The 18,866-nt window shown below is 42.4% G+C and overlaps 1 protein-coding gene across 1 annotated transcript in view; it reads left to right on the forward strand.

Annotated features, from left to right (window-relative positions):
* Positions 1–18,866, forward strand: part of PTPRG (protein tyrosine phosphatase, receptor type G) — a 318,991-nt gene that overhangs the window by 230,426 nt on the left and 69,699 nt on the right. Inside the window, exons 8-12 of the mRNA XM_026857419.1 lie at positions 3,360–3,544; positions 5,515–5,623; positions 7,420–7,469; positions 9,876–10,674; positions 17,743–17,875. Of these exons, the coding sequence (XP_026713220.1) occupies positions 3,360–3,544; positions 5,515–5,623; positions 7,420–7,469; positions 9,876–10,674; positions 17,743–17,875 (1,276 nt within the window). The remainder of the gene's footprint in view (positions 1–3,359; positions 3,545–5,514; positions 5,624–7,419; positions 7,470–9,875; positions 10,675–17,742; positions 17,876–18,866) is intronic.

Consider the following 18,866-nt stretch of genomic DNA (forward strand, 5'->3'; position numbering starts at 1 on the left):
TAGTAATTTTTTTTCTTAAAATATCTGAGGTGCTATTTCAATGTGCAATGATGCTGGTGGTTGGTTTCGGTTCTTTTTCTCAAGCAATGATGAATTCACAGGCTTTTTTGCTTATTTAGCCTGATTTAATTTTAAAAAAGAACAAACAAAAAAACCCCTTGTGTTTCTCTTTAGTGTGTCATGATACAATTCAGAGGAAGATGCAAACTTCTCCCTCCCTGTCCCAACCTCTTTCTACGTTTCTATTTGTTCTTCAGCTGCACATTTTGCAAAATCAGTAGAGGTTCTTTAGCATCTACAAAAGCAAAGAAAATGAGGAGCCTGTGATTCTTTTAATCTTCTTTCAAAAATCCAAGGAACACAGAGTATTAAAAGGAAAATTAGATCTCTGGAAAATGCCAGTTGTTTTTTAGGTGGTCAAATCATTATACTTTTTTCTTGCCTTTCAGACGTTTGCTGTGTTATTATGTATCACTTTAATTAAATCATCGTGTTGAATTATTGAATCAATTTTTTTTTTTATTCCATTGTGTCCTGAGCAGGTTTAGTTAAATTAATAAAACCATATGTTTCATTTAATAAAAAAGATTTCTTTTTTTTCCCATTTATAAGCTGTTAAAAAAAAAAAAAGTGGCTGAACAGAAACAGTCGGTTATTACTTAATTACATCAGGTACTGCTATGTGCATTGGAGTAATTGGAACAAAGTCATACTAAGTCATGAAAAATTTGTAATATTTACTGTGAAATAGCAGTATTGTAAATTCAGCCTCCTTTTAGCTGGCTGTGAATGAGATTTGTCTTCATCAAAAGTTGTCTCAGTGAAGTCACTGGAGTCACTCGGCCGCTTACAAGTGCTCATGACTGTCTTGGGTCAGGGCACAGGGTCAGGGAGGGTCCCCTAACTTTGAGCCAATGAGTCTCCTATTTACCCTTGGGAAATACCCACTTCTCTCAGTGAGCTCTTGTGAATGGCATCAAAGCTGGCTGCAAAGAGTGGCATGGAACGGAGGACGTGACAGTCTCCTCTCCCTAGGGTGGCTCGGGGTCCTTCTCTGAAGAACAGCTGCCTCGCTGTCTCTTGTGAAGGTTACCTGGTTGAATTATTTCTAAAACAATTTGATGCATGATTACTTTAAATATATAAATCTCTGCATGTCCTCCTGGAGGAGGAGGACTGGATAAGACTCTTAGGTCTGGGTAGTCCTTCACCTGGGCTCCTGTCTCTGATGGGACTTGATTAGGTGGAGCGATAAAGGCTGTCCTGGCATTTTGAAGTGTAATTCTATGATGACAAAGGGCTTCAAAGGCGGCAATTATGATTTATTGGCGCAGTTATCAATAAACAGTGATGTCAGTGAGAATTGATCTGACTATCTCAGCAGAAAGAGGTGAGCATGGAGAGGCATACCAAGGATCAGGAAGCTCTAAATAGTGACAACAGTGACTACTTTTAGCTGTGCTCCCTCGGCCGGGTCCTGGCCACGTTTGTGCTGTGCTCTGTGGCACGCTGGCTCTGTCGGCTCCCTGCAGAGACCAGGAGGGAGCAGGAGGGAAGGGGTCTGCAGGCAGCAGACCAAGGTGTTGCATCTGCCTTCATGGCGTTGCCAGCAGAATGCCAGTTTGGCCCTTGCAACTCAGTGTAAATAGAAACTCATATTCATTTTGTCAGTGATTTGAGGTATGGCAGGGTTTGTTTGCTTTGCTGGATCATCCTTCTGAGTTGACAGAAGGATCTACTGCAAAACTGCAAGATTGTCACCACTCATGGCAGGAGCAAACACCAAAGATCTTTCCTGCCCAAGCATATTTCTGCAATATATGTTCTCTTGTTCAGGCTAGCTACAAAATGTGAGTTATAACTGCACAAATGCATTTGACAGGTATTTTTCTATTGTGCTAGTAATATTGGTGTTTACAGCATTTAATCATTTTTATTTAGGAACTGTAGCTCTTTCAGCAATGTGACAGCCGTGCTACATGACCAACCTGCAAGTCCAGGCATAGGAATAGACATTTCTCCCCTTCAGTGCTGCCAGCACTCTTTAGAAGTGAAATAATGGCCAAATATACAGGCAGTCATATACCTGCAGAGCACAAACAAGCTGAATGTGTTGGCTTTAAATGGAAAAGTCGTACTGGGAAAAATAATTCTGCAAACAGTGTCAGCATGATGGGCTGGGTGACACTTTGACTTTCCCTGGCAGAAGAGACCAGCTCCTTTGCCACAACACATGTGTTTAGGTATCACTGCAAGGGATTTTTGTGATTTTTTTCTTGGTTCAGAGTTTATATTGGGAAAGAGAATGTGAGAATCTGTCCTGAATTGTGTATTTTAAACAGGATTTTTAAAGCTTGGAAAAAATCTAAACTCTAGTTGGGAAGTTAATGATGTACTTTTTCCGTAGCATAGGAGTGCCATCTAGTGTTCTTCGTTAGTACCCTGCCCTTTACATTTCAATGGCTTGAAAAATGTTTTCTTCAGCAGCTGTGAGTGGGCTCTGCACATCCCACTCCTGAAGTGTACGGGGCTGGGTTTGTGCCTGGGCTTGGTCTGGAGAAGTTTGGGGTTTGGTGTCTGCAGTAAGCAGAAGCTGTGTTTTTGCCCACTGGTTAAGCTGTTCCTACGCTGAGATCCCCACCAACTTAAGCCTGAGTGAGAAGTAAGTTGTGCCTCCCCGCTGTAGGCACAGTTAGGAAGGCACAGCTTTCAGGGGCTGGCTGGAAGGTTCCCCTGCCTGTTACAAGAAAGAGATGGATGAGGACCATCAGGTGCCACTGTCCCCTGTGCCAGTGTTACATTCCTGACAAACAGTTGAGAATCTATGAAGGAAAATACGTAGAAAGAGAAGTATAAAGTAACCTCTGCTTGTGTGCAAGAATGTACTAGGTGAAGAAGAAAATACTTACTGACCCAGTAATGTCACATTTTCAGGCATTCCACCTGTTTCTAGGGCCTGCAAAGCACACTGAAGTATTTATTTATTTATTCATACAGCAGGAGACGGTGCGCCAGAGAAACTGGGGCTGAGGTTGATTGGACTTCTTTATGTTCCAGTGCAGAGCTCTTAAGTGACCAAGTTAAAATGTACATGCAAATGTCAGGACTGAAAATAAGTTGAGAACTAAGCAACCTGCCTGCAGAGAATAGCTTCTCTGGCTACCTTTACTCTGCGGAGCAGAAAGCAGCTGCAGGTGGTATTAAATCCCATTGGTCTCAGTGGATTGCAGTCTAAGCTGTTACCGTAGGCAAGGGCATTAAAGAAAAAACCTGTCTCTTACAGTGAGGCGCAGTTCTTCCTGTTTGTTTTCTCTCGGTTATTTGGGAGAGCTTCATATCTTTTCCTTCTGTTTTTTTAGCTTGCAGCACTCCCCCGGTCAACATGAAAGTTCAGCCTGTGAACAGGACAGCGTTACTTGTAACCTGGAACCAACCAGAAACCATCTACCACCCTCCGATCATGAACTACATGATCTCATATAGCTGGACTAAAAATGAAGACGAAAAGGAGAAGACTTTCACCAAGGACAGTGACAAGGACCTGGTAAAACCACAGCATCAAACCCAGACATATGTATCAAGCTATCCTCATAGTGTTATTTTCTCACTAGAAGGAAGTAGAGAAGGAAAACAGTTGTTACCTTATAGACAGGCTAGTGTTTGACTCGCAGTGAATTGCTATTAAAATACTCTGCATTAGTTGAATGTTGCCTAACAGACTACCCAAAACACTGGAGTGTGAATTTATAGTTTATGCGAGTGCATAAAGGACTAAATCTGCAGACACTTTTTCATATACTGTTGCTGAGAAGCATCTGGCTCGGGAAATAGTTAGGCTCTGAATACCTTTTGGCTTGTGTTCAGCTCACAGATTTTCACATTAAAAGTCCGATCCCCCAAAACCCGGGCTCAGACTTTTCACTGTGCATAGCCCCTTGCAGTCTTTCAGGCAGTTCCTGGCAGTAAGTGCTGCCAGCAGTAGGAGGTGCATGGTCAGGGCTAGAAGATTCTTGTGGAGTGGCACTGTACGAGCGCTGCCTACGTCTGGCAGTAAGAGAAAAAGGAGGAAAGAGCAAGATAGTTCAGGCACAGATGGAAACACCGATCTTTCTCCTCCATTTAGGATTTGATCTGCTTGTCATTCTTGTCTAAGTAGAAGCAAGTATTGTACCGGTCTTTAACATTCTCTGCATATAAAATCAAAGTGACATATTCAGGTTTGAAAGGCCTCCGTTTATTGTTAATCAAAGAAAGCCTCCAGAATAATGAAATCAGTAATTGTATATGCACATGAAAAATGCAGCAGCAGAGTGTTATTCCTAATGACTGTTATCTTTTTTTTTTTTTTTCCCAAATACACAGTCCTCTGGGCCCATTCAATCAGTTATACAATAATACTTCTCTTATTCCCTTAGATGAAGATTCTTTTACTTCATTTCCATTTCTATTTTCAATTTCCCCACTAGACATTGTTATCTGGGTCACATTAGGGAATGATGTGCCTCACAAAATCAGAAAGGAATCTATTGAAAGGCACCCAAGGTTATGATGTATTGTAACCTCTCTCTTGTCATAAATTCACACTCTTAAGGGAGATTTTTTTTTAATCAGGTATGAGGAGGAGAGCCTTAATCAGCAAAAATGAGGTGGGCGCAGTGAAAGCATCCTGTTTTTATGTAAAAGAAATAATTAAAAGTGCAGGGGATGTGATGGAGTGATAGCTTGGAAATAAATTGCCGTGAGACCCTGTGCCGTGCAGCAGAGCTTGGAGGTTAAGAAAGCAATGACAGCTTCGTCTATTCTAGGGGCAAGAGAAGAAGGAAACACTTTTTGCAGAGGAAAGTGCAATTTGCTTTCAGTTCTCTGGTAGAAACAGTTGGGCTGTCCCGTCTTGAAACAGAGCTGGGTAGTTGTTTTACTAAAGAGATCACTGATGTTTCAAGTGACCCACACAACTGTGGCCGCTGTCTGCTGCAAGACGTGAACCGATGTGATTGTGGGCTAAGGCAACACAAAAGAGTGTCTGGAAGGCAGCAGGGCAGTGTCTCAGGTCTAAGAGTATGGGGGGACATCCCAGCCCAGGGTGCTGAGCCATCACGTTACACAGGCCACCGGCATCAAATTGCCTTAGTCAGTTTGTTGCAAAATAAAGAGTTGGTTTGAACATGCAGGGAATTTTCTGGGTTTATCCCATGTTTGGAACTTGGATCTACACCTATAAAAATCTCATTTTAATTGCTGTAAAGTCAGATGATTTGAGGTTTAGGTCATGAGAGTAGATGTGGGGCATCTTCATTGCTTTCTCATGGGTAGAGTCAGCAGTCAGGGTACGTTGGCATTAAATGGGTGCCTTGCCCTCTCCCAGGGGACCAGTGAATATTCCTGTTTAGAAATAAGTTTGTCTTACATGACATAAATGTCCTGTGTTTAGCACACTGCTTTATATATTTCAAACTGATCGTGGACAGTACTGTGGGGGTAAAAAACTGAATAATATCTATTTTTTTTAAACAGAAGGCCATCATTAGCCATGTCTCACCTGACATCCTTTATCTGTTCAGAGTTCAAGCAGTTTGCCGAAATGAAATGCGTAGTGACTTTAGCCAGACTATGCTCTTTCAAGGTAAAAAAACCACATACCTATTTTTACATTAAATAACTCTTTGTTTGTTTAACATTGTATTTGCAGAGTGCAATGTGGTGTGGAATGATTTCAGAAGATGTTTGAATGCCTGTAGACAATGCTAATTTCAGTCTGTGACCAGTGACTCTATGAGAGTCCTATTTCTAGTGGTGGGGGTTTGCCTACACCTCTCTGCTGGCAGGGTTCATCAGGTTTGAGGAGAATTTGGAGCTTTTCTTGGTACTAGTTTTCTAAACCAAATTCATCAGAGACTGCTTATGCATCAGAGGCGCAGCTGTAGCAGAATGTGAGTCTGATCGGTGTCTGTTTTATGTAAAGAGAAAAGGAGATCAGTCCTACCTTGACAGCCACCTGTGGAGACACTCAGGTTTTACCATGCACACAACCTCAGTGATTTTGAAAACATACATATTTAAATGAGAGGAAAAGAACTGGATGCTAAGCTGTCCTTTGTCGTGGATTTCATTTTAAGTTTATCGGAGAAATCTGGTAACGCTGAGATTTGGTAGAACTTGATGGTTTGGGGTTTTTTTAAGTGCTGAAGTTCTGCTCCTTCCTGGGAATTTGCTCCTACTTTTTGTATTAAGTAGGGCAAAATTAACCTCTGTTGAGAGCATTCCCTCCCACTTCAGTTTACAGATATATAAACCTTGGAATGTGTAATGGAAGAACAAAACAAGGAGGGAGTTAAAAAATTAAATCCTTAAGATGAAGCAAAGAGTTAAGTCATTTGGGTCTGATGCTGTATGTGGAACAAAATAATAAAGGCATTTTTCAGTGTGATTTTCAGAAAATGTGGAGGTTTTAATCCTACTCTGTTAGCACTTAGCATCTGAAGGATATCAAGCTGTGGACAATTTAGTTTTCTTGTGGTGTCATGCCACAGTGTTAGCAGCATTGCAGAGAGATGGGATTATATATCCCCATATATAATATGGGATTATATTATAATAATGATATAAGGGAGGAGGGATCAGATAAGAAATGCCCTGTCCAAGCAACATCTCATATGTAGCTCCCAGCTTCTTAGTATCTCGGCATAGTGTTTTGGACTTCACTTTAAGTGCCAGGCAGAAGTCAGAAACTTGTATATTCCTGCCTATGGCCTCTTTCAGCAGATAATGGAATGGAAAAATTCTTTTAAATTTGGCCATGATACCTATTCAATTGCAGTTAAGAGTAAATCATTATTGACGGTTTTGCCAGATACTCTTTGGGTGCTCTAGCCCAGGGTTCAAAGCAGTGGAAGTGAATCAAGCATCTGCAGTAGGAGTAGATGTTTTTCCTTCTATGTCTCCCCAAAAAGGAGCTGTTCTTCCCATCTTTGGCTGTACCCAAGATTTAACCTAGAAGAATCCACTTGAGCTTTCAAAACATTCTTCAGAGATTGATTATAGCTGTAGTTGAGATGAACAGCAATAAATAATGATAATATTATCGTAAGGGCAGAAAAAAACTATTATCATCTGCTACACTTGCTTCCTGTGTAAGTCAGGACGTTTCACCCAGCTTGGGTTTGAAGGAGAGCATGTGTTTTCTGACCGTGCACTTCAACCAGCATTGCCAGGCCTGAATAATTAAAGACAAACAAATCTGTCTTTAGACACAAGTCCAAGGTAAGGTGAGTAACCCCAAACGAGCTCAGTTGCTTTTACTCCAGACTAATTTACTCCAGACTAAGACTCGCCTAGATGTTTTGCAGTAGCGATGTGTAGCGATGTTGGCGATGCCTCCCTTCCCAGTGCGCTGACACGCTGTTGGTCTTTGTTTCTCAGCTAACACTACTCGAATTTTCGAGGGGACCAGAATTGTGAAAACAGGAGTGGTAAGTCGTGGCCGTAAATCCCTGCGGAGCGCGGTACTTCGGGGTGGCATTCCCACCAGGTGGCAGCACGATGTTGTAAATCGGTGGATTTACAAGACCGGGCTTTCCTGGGGAGGTGGTTGTTCAGATCTGCCACGAAAGGTTTTAATACATATCTAAAATACTGGAAAGATTTTGGTTTTCTAGCTTCATACTCCGAGAGGTTTTGACCACTGGAGAGTCAAGTGTTAAAAAAAATCTTCCCAAATATGTACTGAGCTCATTTAGAGGGGAATTGTAATCCTAATGATGACTCTGGAAATAAATTACATTTCTTTTATTAACTGTATAACCAGAAGTACATGCAACAGGACTAAGGCTTCACACAGGCTTTGCTCTTCCAGTGCTTTAAGGATACCTGCTGTTGTGTGAATAAATGCTTTACAAACTCTTTGTTTTAATTTTAATTCAGGTAAGACTGTAATGAGTCACTGAAGCTGATTTTTGTATTCCAGAATCAGAAATGTTGATAAATTTACAGTAAAACTGGAATACACTGTTTCAGTTTTGAAATCACCTTATCAGGTTATTTAACATAACCTATCCATAACCTAAATTTCTTGGCGTTCAGCATGCTGAATTGTTCAGTCAAATTTATGGACAGAATTCTTACTATTGAATTTACTGTAACTACATTGCTTCTGGTTTTATTCTATTCCAGTTTGATATATGCCCTAGTAAGCAAATAACACATACAAAAACTTGAATTTGAGTGATTAATGTTTGTTTAATGATGTATAGAGGTATTCTAGATATATAAAATCTGCTGTCAAATTTTAATACTCAGTCCAGCTTTGAGACTGTACATGCCAGCATAAAGCAAATCTCACAGTGCCTTAGGGATTCACACTGCTAAGTATCCAAAAGTTTAGATGCTTATTTAAAGTTTTGGCTTGAAATCTGTAAAGCACAGGTTTCCTTCTGAGATCTCAGGTTCTCTGTGATTGCAGCTGGTCAAAAATAATGTGAGAAAGCCACCTTCCTTGGTTTGCTGCAGCTTTTCAACTACACGGCTTGACTGAAACTGGGAATTGTAAAGAGATGCAGAAATACTGTTAAGTTATAGATTTAAGTTCCAAAAAGAAACATTTTACAGTTTTGTTCAACATTCAGTAGCACCTATTTAACCTTTGTTTGTCCTTGTCTGATGTGTACCTTTACAGCTAGTGCTCCCCTTGCTGATGAATTCAGTAACAGGAGACATTTTTCAGTAAGTCAGAGAGGGAGCGTGGTCAGGTTGTCCGGGCAGAACTGCCGACCCTAACTCTTCCACAGAATTCCACAGAATTACTCCTTAGTGAGCTCACTTCAGTGTCTTTTTCCACATGTAACTCAGGAAGGGGAATGACTTGTCTAGTTGTTAAACTATATGCCAAGGTTTTTTCTTTCTGCCAGAGCATACACATGTGTGCACAGAGACCCACGTGCAGGCATGCATGCACTGGGCTGACATCAGAGTAACAGTGGCAGGGTGCAGAGGATGCAAAGTCCATGGTTCATTCCCTGCTTCCTCTCAGCTCCCCAGGGAGAGTGGGCAGTGCCAGCCCTGGCTCTGGGTCACTGGTGGTGCCCATGGAGACAGCCCTGTGGATGGGGAAAGGTGACTTTATACATGGCTGCAACAGCCTGGTGGTCCTGGTAGAGGTTGTGGTGAGTTGCCGAAGGGCTCCTGACGCTCTCCAAGTCCTTCAGGAGTGTCCAGCTGGCCGTGCTGCAGGTCTTTTCTAACGAGAGGGACGCCTCACTGCAGCATCAGTCCTTAGGAGAATAATGCTGATGGGTAAATTAAGGAAATAAAAATAGTGCTGTTCGAGGCCCTCACAATGTGTGTGGGAAGAGCCAGAGTTCCCTGTCAGAGCAGACCCACCAGCCACGGATGCTCACGTTGGCAGCACAACCCTTATTTTGGGACAGCCCTTATGTAACGCTGTATTTTTAAACTTCTGTATTCTGAGGATTAAAGCACTGTGAGTAATGCAGCTAAACTCATTAAACTCCTTTACATCCTCCTCACCCCTGAGAGGAAACGTTACTCACAAGTCACCGGTGACGTGGGTGGAGAAGGTCCCGCTGTAAAATAAAGATAAGGATAAAGAGGGTTTTTATGATAATGATTGGAAGTGGTGAATGCAGGGCCGTTTCCTCCCTTCGTGGTTTGCTGTGTAGCTCTGTGGCCTGTCCTGTTCCTGGCTCAGCCCTGCATCCAGCTGGTATAAGTCTCATTTTAAGAGAACAGCAACCAGAATGGCATGTGTGTGGAAAGGGAGGGAAAAGCAAAAGAAAAATGACCCCAGGTAGCGTGTTGGGGCCCCTGCTGATTCTCTCTGCTATGTTTTCTTCCCCTCTGCTGCCGGTGACCTCCTCAAGCCCACAGCATCTCCTGCCTCCTCAGCCGACATGGCTCCCATCAGCTCCGGCTCCTCCACCTGGACCTCCTCAGGGCTCCCCTTCTCCTTCGTGTCCATGGCCACGGGGATGGGACCTTCCTCCAGTGGCAGCCAGGCCACTGTGGCCTCAGTGGTGACCAGCACCTTGCTGGCAGGGCTGGGCTTCAGCGGTGGTGGCATCTCCTCCTTCCCTAGCAGCGTGTGGCCCACGCGGCTCCCCGCGGCGGCCGCCCCCAGCAAGCAGGCGGGACGGCCAGTGGTGGCCACCACCGAGGCTGCCGCCGCCACCTCCCCGGGACCAGAGCGGGACTCGGCGCTGACAAAGGACAGTGAGGGAGCCGAGGAGGGGGAGAAGGATGAAAAGAGTGAAAGTGAGGATGGGGAGCGGGAGCATGAGGAAGAGGAAGAAAAGGATGCCGAGAAGAAGGAGAAAAACAGGGCGACGGCGGCCACGGAGGCACGCAATAGCACACAGCCCAGCGTAACCACGGCTTCACCCAACCGGACTGCCGAGGAGGAAGGAAATAAAACCATATCGGGTGAAGAGCCAAACCAAAACGTTGCACCCACGGCTGGACTTCCCGAGGAGGAGAGCTTTGCCAAAGCAGGTGCTCAGCCCCAGCCGCTCCCTTCCACCCAAGTGCCGCCAGTGTTCACAAACGAACTTTCCCTGGGAAAGATCCCAAGAAGACCAGAGACAACAAGAAAACCTCCTCCAAAGGAGGACAGGTTTCCAGAGGAATACCCCTCAGATAACAAATTTATCACCATTAACCCAGGTGAGTGACCTCCGGGGAAGTTGGTTTTACCACCATATGACTGTTGGAAAGTTACACAATCCAAATTCCTTACCGATTTCCAGTAGATACATTTTTGTGGTGCCTGGCTTCGTCCGGTGGACAGGTCACCACAGGGCCCAACCCACAAACTGTTACTGGGGGGGGAAGAGGGGGAAGAATCATCCTTCTATTTTATTGGGACAGATTCATGCTCCTTGTACTGCTTACTAGAAGAGAAAGTTTGGAAAATTGTTAACCCCCAACATGCTGCATTAAGAATTTTGTTTCAAAAAAAAGAGGGGAATGCAGTGAACTATAGCTGTGAAATTAATTTGGAAGAGCGGTTGCTGTGCCAAGCTGCTGTTTCATGGGAAGTTACTAGATGTGCTGTAAGCTAATTTAGTTTATCTGCAGGATTCTCCCTGATTGGGCTTTCAGATATTCTCCCCAGTACAGGATCATTGCTGGTTTATTTCTCACCACATGCTCTGATCTCCCAAGACAAGGCACCTTTTGCACTAGGGTTGCCTTCTGGTTTTTCCTGTGGGGGGGGGGGAAAAAAAAAACCAACCAGGCAGAGTTCACATATTTTCTATGTTTGTCCTGATGAGAATTACCCATGCTCCTGTACATGCCAACTCTGGATGTATGTACCAAGTCCACAGTATGGACCCAGCAAATCCGACCTTTTGGAAGCTTGCCCAGGTGATCTGCGTGTGCACCAAGCCCTCTGTGTTCAGGATTTGCAAACAGGTTATCTCGTGGTGCTCCCAACTCGCTGTGCAGAAAGTCCAGTGCTTATGCACATGTTTCTGCTTGGGGACCTCCAGGCACTGGTGAGGAAAACAGATCTTATGACTGCAAGGAACAAATGGAGTACATGCGTATGGATTTATTTGCACAGTAAGGACTGAGATTTAGATACGACAGCAAGTTTATCTGAGTGATGATGTGTTTTACCACCGCATTTATAAGATAGTGCATATTTTTTTGTTTGAGGTTTTTTACTGTTATGGTTTATTTTGCTAATCTATAGGCTGTTTTGTAATTTTGGTTTTCCATCAAAGCTGCTCTAGAGTTAGAGTACTGTGAAAAAACCTTACATATTTATTTTTCCCTACATTTATAAACACAAAAATGCCGACATTGTTCACTCAGTTATAACTCAGAACCAATTTTAAAAACAAAGCTAAATCCAGTCTTTAATAACATTTGTTACAGAAATGCTGACCCGACTCTAGTGCTGTGAATCATAACTGTTCTGTAAGAAGAACAGATTAACAATGTGGAAGCCAAGAAACCTGCACCAGGTTGTGCTGATTTTTTTTAAATACGCTGCTGGTTTTCTTACTCTGCAACTGGAAATCTTCAGTGCTCCCACTGAATGTGGTCTGAGATGCCTGTCAGGCAGCTTTCAACAGACCGCTTGCCCTAATCACCTTTTCATCAGGAAGGAAGGAACTTGTTCTAGCCATGCTTTGTCATGTTGCATTCAGCACCATTTAGGTTCAAACCCCAGCAATTCAATCTGCCTGGGTAAACCTGCCTCTGAAATAGTTGTCTTTGGTTCTTCCTGCTTTCTGCTTCCCTGTTTCTCTGTGAAATTTCTTGGGTGGCCCAAGTACAGTGTCCCTTAAGTGTCCCCTTACAGTGTCACATGTCAACCTAGAAAGGGCCTCATGGCTTACTCTCGGCCTGATAAATTGGAGGAAAGATGGTTAGTTGGTCTTGTTTCTTAGCTCATGACAAAGGGATTGTTATTAGATTGTTTTGTATTCCCTGATGAAATTAAGATGAAAAAGAGGAAAATCAATGAGATGGGGAAATATTGTTAATGTTGATAAGAAATACTGGTTATTACGAATTGTGTCCCCTTAGCCTGTAGTGATTTCTAGACAGCCTCTTTTAAGAGCTCTGCTCACTTTCAGGCCTGGAGGCTTGAAATGACCCTTCTGAAGACTGCACACAAAGTTGATGAGCCCTGAAAGGTCTCTGCAAATTAGGTTTTCCATGCTTCTATATGGAGGGAGGATAACTTAGTAAGATCACTGTGTCTTACAAAAATGACTTCCATGTGTAAGAAATGACATCTGAAATAACCAGCACATGTTAGGTGGGAAAAAAAAATAGTGAAGGACTTACTCATTTCACCCAAATTAATCTTAGTTAAACCTCTGGTGACGTATCAGGATGAGGAGAAGGAACTGTACCATATTTTCAGCTTCCCAGACAAGCCTCTCCCAGGCCCCCTCAGTGTTCTGAAGAGGACACTCAGCAGCAAAAGGGCTGGGAATGGCTGTTCAGAGATGAAGAAGGGCTCCTTCATGCCATTTTCCTTGGGGTAGAGGTTCATTCCCCGATCTTGACCTCCAGGTGAAAAAAGCTAGGCTGGTCACAAACCTGATGACTCCCTGTCCAGACATTGGGAAGGGCTAATGTTTTTCAACTCTGAGAACATTTTGAGATATTTCTTACTGGCTTTTGGACAGAGGCTTTTAGTCTGAATCTCCTTGACCCTTGTCCTTCAAAGTCTCTTCAGGCAAGTTCCTCTTTTCTTTGCATCTTGTGTCACCAGGCTTCTGCAGTGGATAGCTGATGTCCACCTAACTCAGAATTTGCCTAATTATTTTGCTAGATCTGGCTGGCCTGTTGGGAGTGCTACCCCTGTGAGGACACTCTTGGGAATGCAGGAGGAGCTTTCCTCCAGGCTTGACCTAGGTTACTAAAGACACATGCCAGCAAAACCCACAGCTGGTGGATTGGCTCATCAGTCAAACACTAGCACAAAGCCTAAGACTAGTGGCTTCAACTTAACTGTTTTCCACAGTAATATGGAAATTTGTAATTCATACAGATGAACCTGACCTAGCTCACGCAAGTTGAGGTCAGTGAAACCCCAGACATAAGCAAGATCTCTTCCTATGAGAAAGAGTCTTAAAGGTTTTCCATAACAAGCTAAAACTAAAATCAAGACAACAGCCAGCAAAGCCAAGAGGACATTGCCAGAAGTGTCTGAAAGCATTCCTGAGCATCAGGTCAGTTAAAAGAGGGCAAAGGCCACTTCCAGAGTTAGCAGAAAGAACCCTGTGTCCCATAGAGGGCAGAAACATTTCTGAATGCATCTTTTCCCCAGGAAAGCAGTTTTTTAAAAGCTGTCAAGGTTTCAAAAATGTTTTAGGGAGTAGAAAGTTTAATCATTTTAAAGAGTAGAAAATTGTTTCATAACAATGTACACTTGTAAAATTAATTATATAGCATCAAATTAGCAGTTGTAAGGAGATAACTGAATGGGGAAGTACTCATAAGTGTGGATGATTAGAGGAGAACAAGGAACACATGAGAAATTACAGAGAAAGTGCGAGGCCAATTAGTACAGCAAGGCTCATTTTCTTTTAGTGCTTATTTCACACACACATACACACACACCTCTCCTGAGGCCATGTCATTATTTTCCAAATGGCATTGGCCTCTTCTTGTCTGGTGGTATCGGCCAACACTAATGATTTTCTTCTGTCACTGAACGCCTGCTTGCATTCTCCTCTTTCATTTTCCTGATCATCCTTTTCTCTGTTTTGGTGCCCACATTAGACTAATTGTACCTTTGATCTGCAACTGTTACACACACCGCTGCTCAGCATTGTCCATGACTCTGAAACCTGAAAATTAGAAAAACAGCAATTAGAATGATGCTCTACCAAAAAAAAAAAAACAAAACACCAAAACCAGCATGATTCAGTTTAATCAGGCTAGAGCAGATATTATCCCACAGAATTTGGTTTGTTCTGCTGGACATGTAAACATATCCTTTGTATTTGACAGGAGATAAATGGTCTGTTGTGAGCAAAGTTGTCCAGCTGAGGCTTTTACCTGAGTCATGAGCTGGGACTGAGAACAGAGGTGGGGGTTTGGCCCTTGATGTTAACTGCAGCCAGGTCCTCCCGTCCCTCAGCGCTCACCCGCTTCTGCTGAGTTCTTCCCACGAGAGGGCTTTGTCGAGACACCATGATGTGCAAGGGTTAAATTTCAAGCCTGGTGTACAGCTTTTACTGAATTTTGGTTTTTAGAACAGTCTTTGCCAGGTCTGAGGTTATAAAAGCCTTTTGGGGATAACCTCATTAAGATAATTAAACATCTGTGTAATTCTTTCTTTCTCCATACGTGGCAAGGATTATTAAGCTGTATTTTTCGTGTGGCACTTGAGCCAGTTTGCATGGCAACTTACAGGAGCAAACAGCAGAATGGCTTGAAAATAAAAGGATTGAATTATTTGATGTTTGCAAACAGTATGAATTTCAGTTATCTAACATCAGGATTAAATATGATTGGCATCTGCTTACAAGACAGTGAAAAGCCATGCTTAGCTGTGCACAGCCTGCAAATACAACTGCTGCAGGAATGCCTTTAGAGAAACAGGGAGAGAGCTGCACAATGACATGAGCTGGTATCAAAGGTAATACTCTTTTTAAAAGTACACGCTTTTGACTTTTCATAGTGGAATTATATGGCCAGTAGTATTTTCCAGAAGTAATTGATACCTTTGTGTAAGTCCATAATTTAATTTGCTCAAAGGAAAGGTGAGCAGCGTAGAAGTACAGCGTATGGTGGGCACCGTTACAAGGATATGCTGTTGACACTACCAAGGCTCAGTATTCTTGCTTTGGAAAAGAGTGAAATGCTGACTACTTTTTATTTTACAATATTTTGTTACGTACGAGAACAGGAAGCTGTAAAGGCCCAGATCTGTCTTTTGCATGTGTGTGTGTTTTCTTCAACTTTTTCTAAGTTATCCAGTGTGCTGACTTTTCTTCGGCTCTTCTGCCATCACACTCAAGAGACAGGTGCCAGCACTCCAGCTGTACTTCTGGCCCCAACTGTCATTCTGGTACAGTTTTTATTGGCATTGGCTTGTTTAAGGTCTCTCAACACTTAAGCAGTGGAAAACACCTAAGACTTTTTCTTAAAATCTGACAGAGGAACTGTCTCTCTTCTTTCTGGAGCACATCACTCCTTTGGCATTCCCAACTGGAATTTCGGGGCTAGCCATCAGCATGCAGGAGTGGCATTTGCTATTCTGGCACTCAGCATACTGAATGCTTTCTTATCCTCACATCTGTGGTAAAGGGAGTTGGCAGGGTCCGATAAGTGTGTTCTCCACAGTAGACTAAGAGGAGCATCGTGAGCACTGCAGAATTTAATAGTGTGCGTTGGGACTCCAGCCCATGCTGTGCTTACAATGGAATTTAATTTTCCTCCCATGCAAACAGAAACATATGTTTTTGTGTTGAAATATGTGGAGGTGAAGCTAAACAGAATACTGTCCTTGGAGAGAAATGAAGCAACACCCTAATGGATATAAGGTGGTAGGACTATTTGGCTCTTTTACTATGTCCCATGGTTTTTTGCTTTGTCCCTTTTACTGTTCTGATTAGTAACACTTACCTCACAGGCTTAATTTTTTCATGCTGTTAAGTGATTTGAAATGCGCTGATAAAAACCGATGCCTGGGGGCTTATGATTTTGCAAGTTTGGCAAATAGGGAGAATAAGGCTTTGTTCTAATTTTGGGGTTGTTCTTTTCCTTATTCTTTGCTAGTCAAGGAAATCAAAGACATTCAATCAAAGTGCACGTTCACTTCCCCCAAACATCCCTCTGATTAGCACCTCATTTAGGCTGCTTGCTAAAGGGCATTACCTCCATCAGCCTAGTTCTTAAAAGTAGAAAGATTTCTTGCTGGGCTTGCAGCAGCCTGCAGCCTTGCTCTGTTTTCAGCAGTCAGGCAAAAGCATTTACAATTAACCTTTACTTCCATGTTAGCTGAATTTTACTCCTGCCTATGGAGGAGTATAATCTAAATGCTATTAAAATAGAGTATGACTTCATATTATGTGACATCTGGTGACTTCCAATTATCTGTGTTTTCCCTGCCTATGGTGAAAAGGCAATTACGTTCTTCTGGTAGGATTTGCAGCAGTTTCAGAAGGTATGATAATACAATACTGAACGAGAGCAAGGAAGCACATTGGTAAGGAAAGACTCAGGTAGGCTAAAAAGTAGAAGTCAAGTGTGTACATTTCAATCCTCGTTGAAATCTGAAGCTGTTTACACTAATCCTTTCCCATTACGTCCTGTTGACAGGTATTGATCAACTACCGCCTGTTTGTTAGGAAACATGAGTAAGATACAGAATCCGCTTCTGTATTTTTCTTTTATCATTCTGTCTAAAACAATTTATTTGTCAAGTCTACATGAATTTGCACAAATTAGATGTCGTTTGAAATACGTTGATAGTGTCTGTGCTCATTGGCTCCGGTACTTGCAGAACCTCTAGGTTCGTCTTATATATGATACGGTAATTTTAACGAGATGTCATGCGGAAAGTAAAACGGAGTTACTCGGCCAGATCTCAGGATATTGACCAACTTTAATTTTGTTCAAAAGCTGTGGCATAATGATTTCTTCTGTCAGTTACAACACATCCTATTCATTCATTCATCCATCCATCTTGACAATCCATATGCTAAAAAGTGCTTTCGTATGCAGTAACTCACCAGATTGTGACAATTCTGCAAATGATGTGACATGACACCCAACATGTTGAGGATTTTTTTATTTTAAGATAGTTACCAAGAAATTTATTTCTGAAGTGAAGTATTACACTGAGCTTTGGAAACAGGGCTGTCCTGTACTGTTGAGAAACAGAGTGCATTTATCTGCAAACACTGATGACCCAGCAAAACGTTTACTCTGTTACCGTGGTGAAATGTCTCAGTGGGGTACTCCACGTCTGATAATAGGTGCTTGCACGGTAGAGCCCTAAAATTGTCTATGAGACTGTAATTACAGGCAGTAGTAAAATCCAAGCCATATGTGGCAATAAACACCATACTTTTGTGCTCTCATGTCTCAGACTAAAGACAAATGGAGTCCCACCCTGCAGTTAGAAGATCTTTGCTCTGTTTACTCATACCTTGCAAAACGGACAAACTATTTGTTTCGCTTACACATTTTTCTATACAGTAATTCTCTTTCCAGTTTACTGATTGTTTTTGTTATGTGTTTAACGCACAGCTGACAAGAACAGCTCCAGCATGGCCACGAGACCTTCCCCTGGTAAAATGGAATGGATCATCCCACTTATTGTGGTCTCCGCACTGACCTTCGTGTGCCTCATTCTTCTCATTGCTGTGCTTGTCTACTGGAGGTGAGCCTGTTTCCTTTTGATAGGAAAATGATTATGATTTAAAACACATTTCAGGTGGTGTTTTTTTTAAAGTGTCCTGTGGTTTTTTTATTTTATTAGATGTTACGGTGATAGATGCATTAGGTAACTCTCTGGATGCAAGAACAGCTCTGTTGGTTAACTATCCAGATGTCTTAAATACTGATTTTTGTGTCATGAAAATGAGCTTGGTAGAGCTCTAGCATGGTAGAGCCAGCTCTAATGCCAACAAATATTTTCACAATTAGTCCCTCTAATACAGTTATAAAAAGGTATCTTTGTCTGATCTTCAGGAAAGGTGGCTGTGGGAGAAAAGCCCAGTGAGACTAGACTTGGTTCCACAGGTGGCTTTGCCACAGACCTCCTGCGTGATCTTAAGCAGTTCTTTTCTTCCTTTGATTGTACTTCAGGAAAGAGAGATAAGCTCATTTCACGTTACATAGCAATGCTCTGAGTGGAAGCTCTTTAGCATTGGTGAAGTGTTCAGAAGTGCAGCCTGCGAGGTCTTCAAAGTAAAGGTTGTCTCTTACAAAGAGAGACTGTCCTTTACACCAGTGGGCGTTGGTTCAGTGGTAGAGATGAGGACTAGCAGCAACAAATCCATCGCCATTTGATTTAGAATAAATTAAAGCCTGCAGCACCTTCTTGTGCCAGAACCAGAACACAAAGACACCTCGTTTGTCTGGCAGTGAAAATTAACCAGGGATTAGCCTCATAGGAGGCATTTAGGAATTATTTCAATATCTGATTAGATGGGACAGAGAAAAGTAGCTTTAATGAGAAATAGCAGTCCATTGATCATTATATTTGCAGAATTAATTAAAAAAATACCAAGCTGTTTTTTTCAATACACCCATTTTGCTGTCAATTAATTGGCCAAATCGTTGAGGCTGGGAACGTTTGAAAGAATATTAATAAATAGATGACAGTAGTCTTGTGAGAATAATTTCTATTAACATTTGTGAGTAATTAA

Source organism: Athene cunicularia (genome assembly GCF_003259725.1).
Source record: "Athene cunicularia isolate RWA chromosome 12 unlocalized genomic scaffold, athCun1 chr12_part1, whole genome shotgun sequence".
NCBI classification, from domain to species: Eukaryota; Metazoa; Chordata; class Aves; order Strigiformes; family Strigidae; genus Athene; species Athene cunicularia.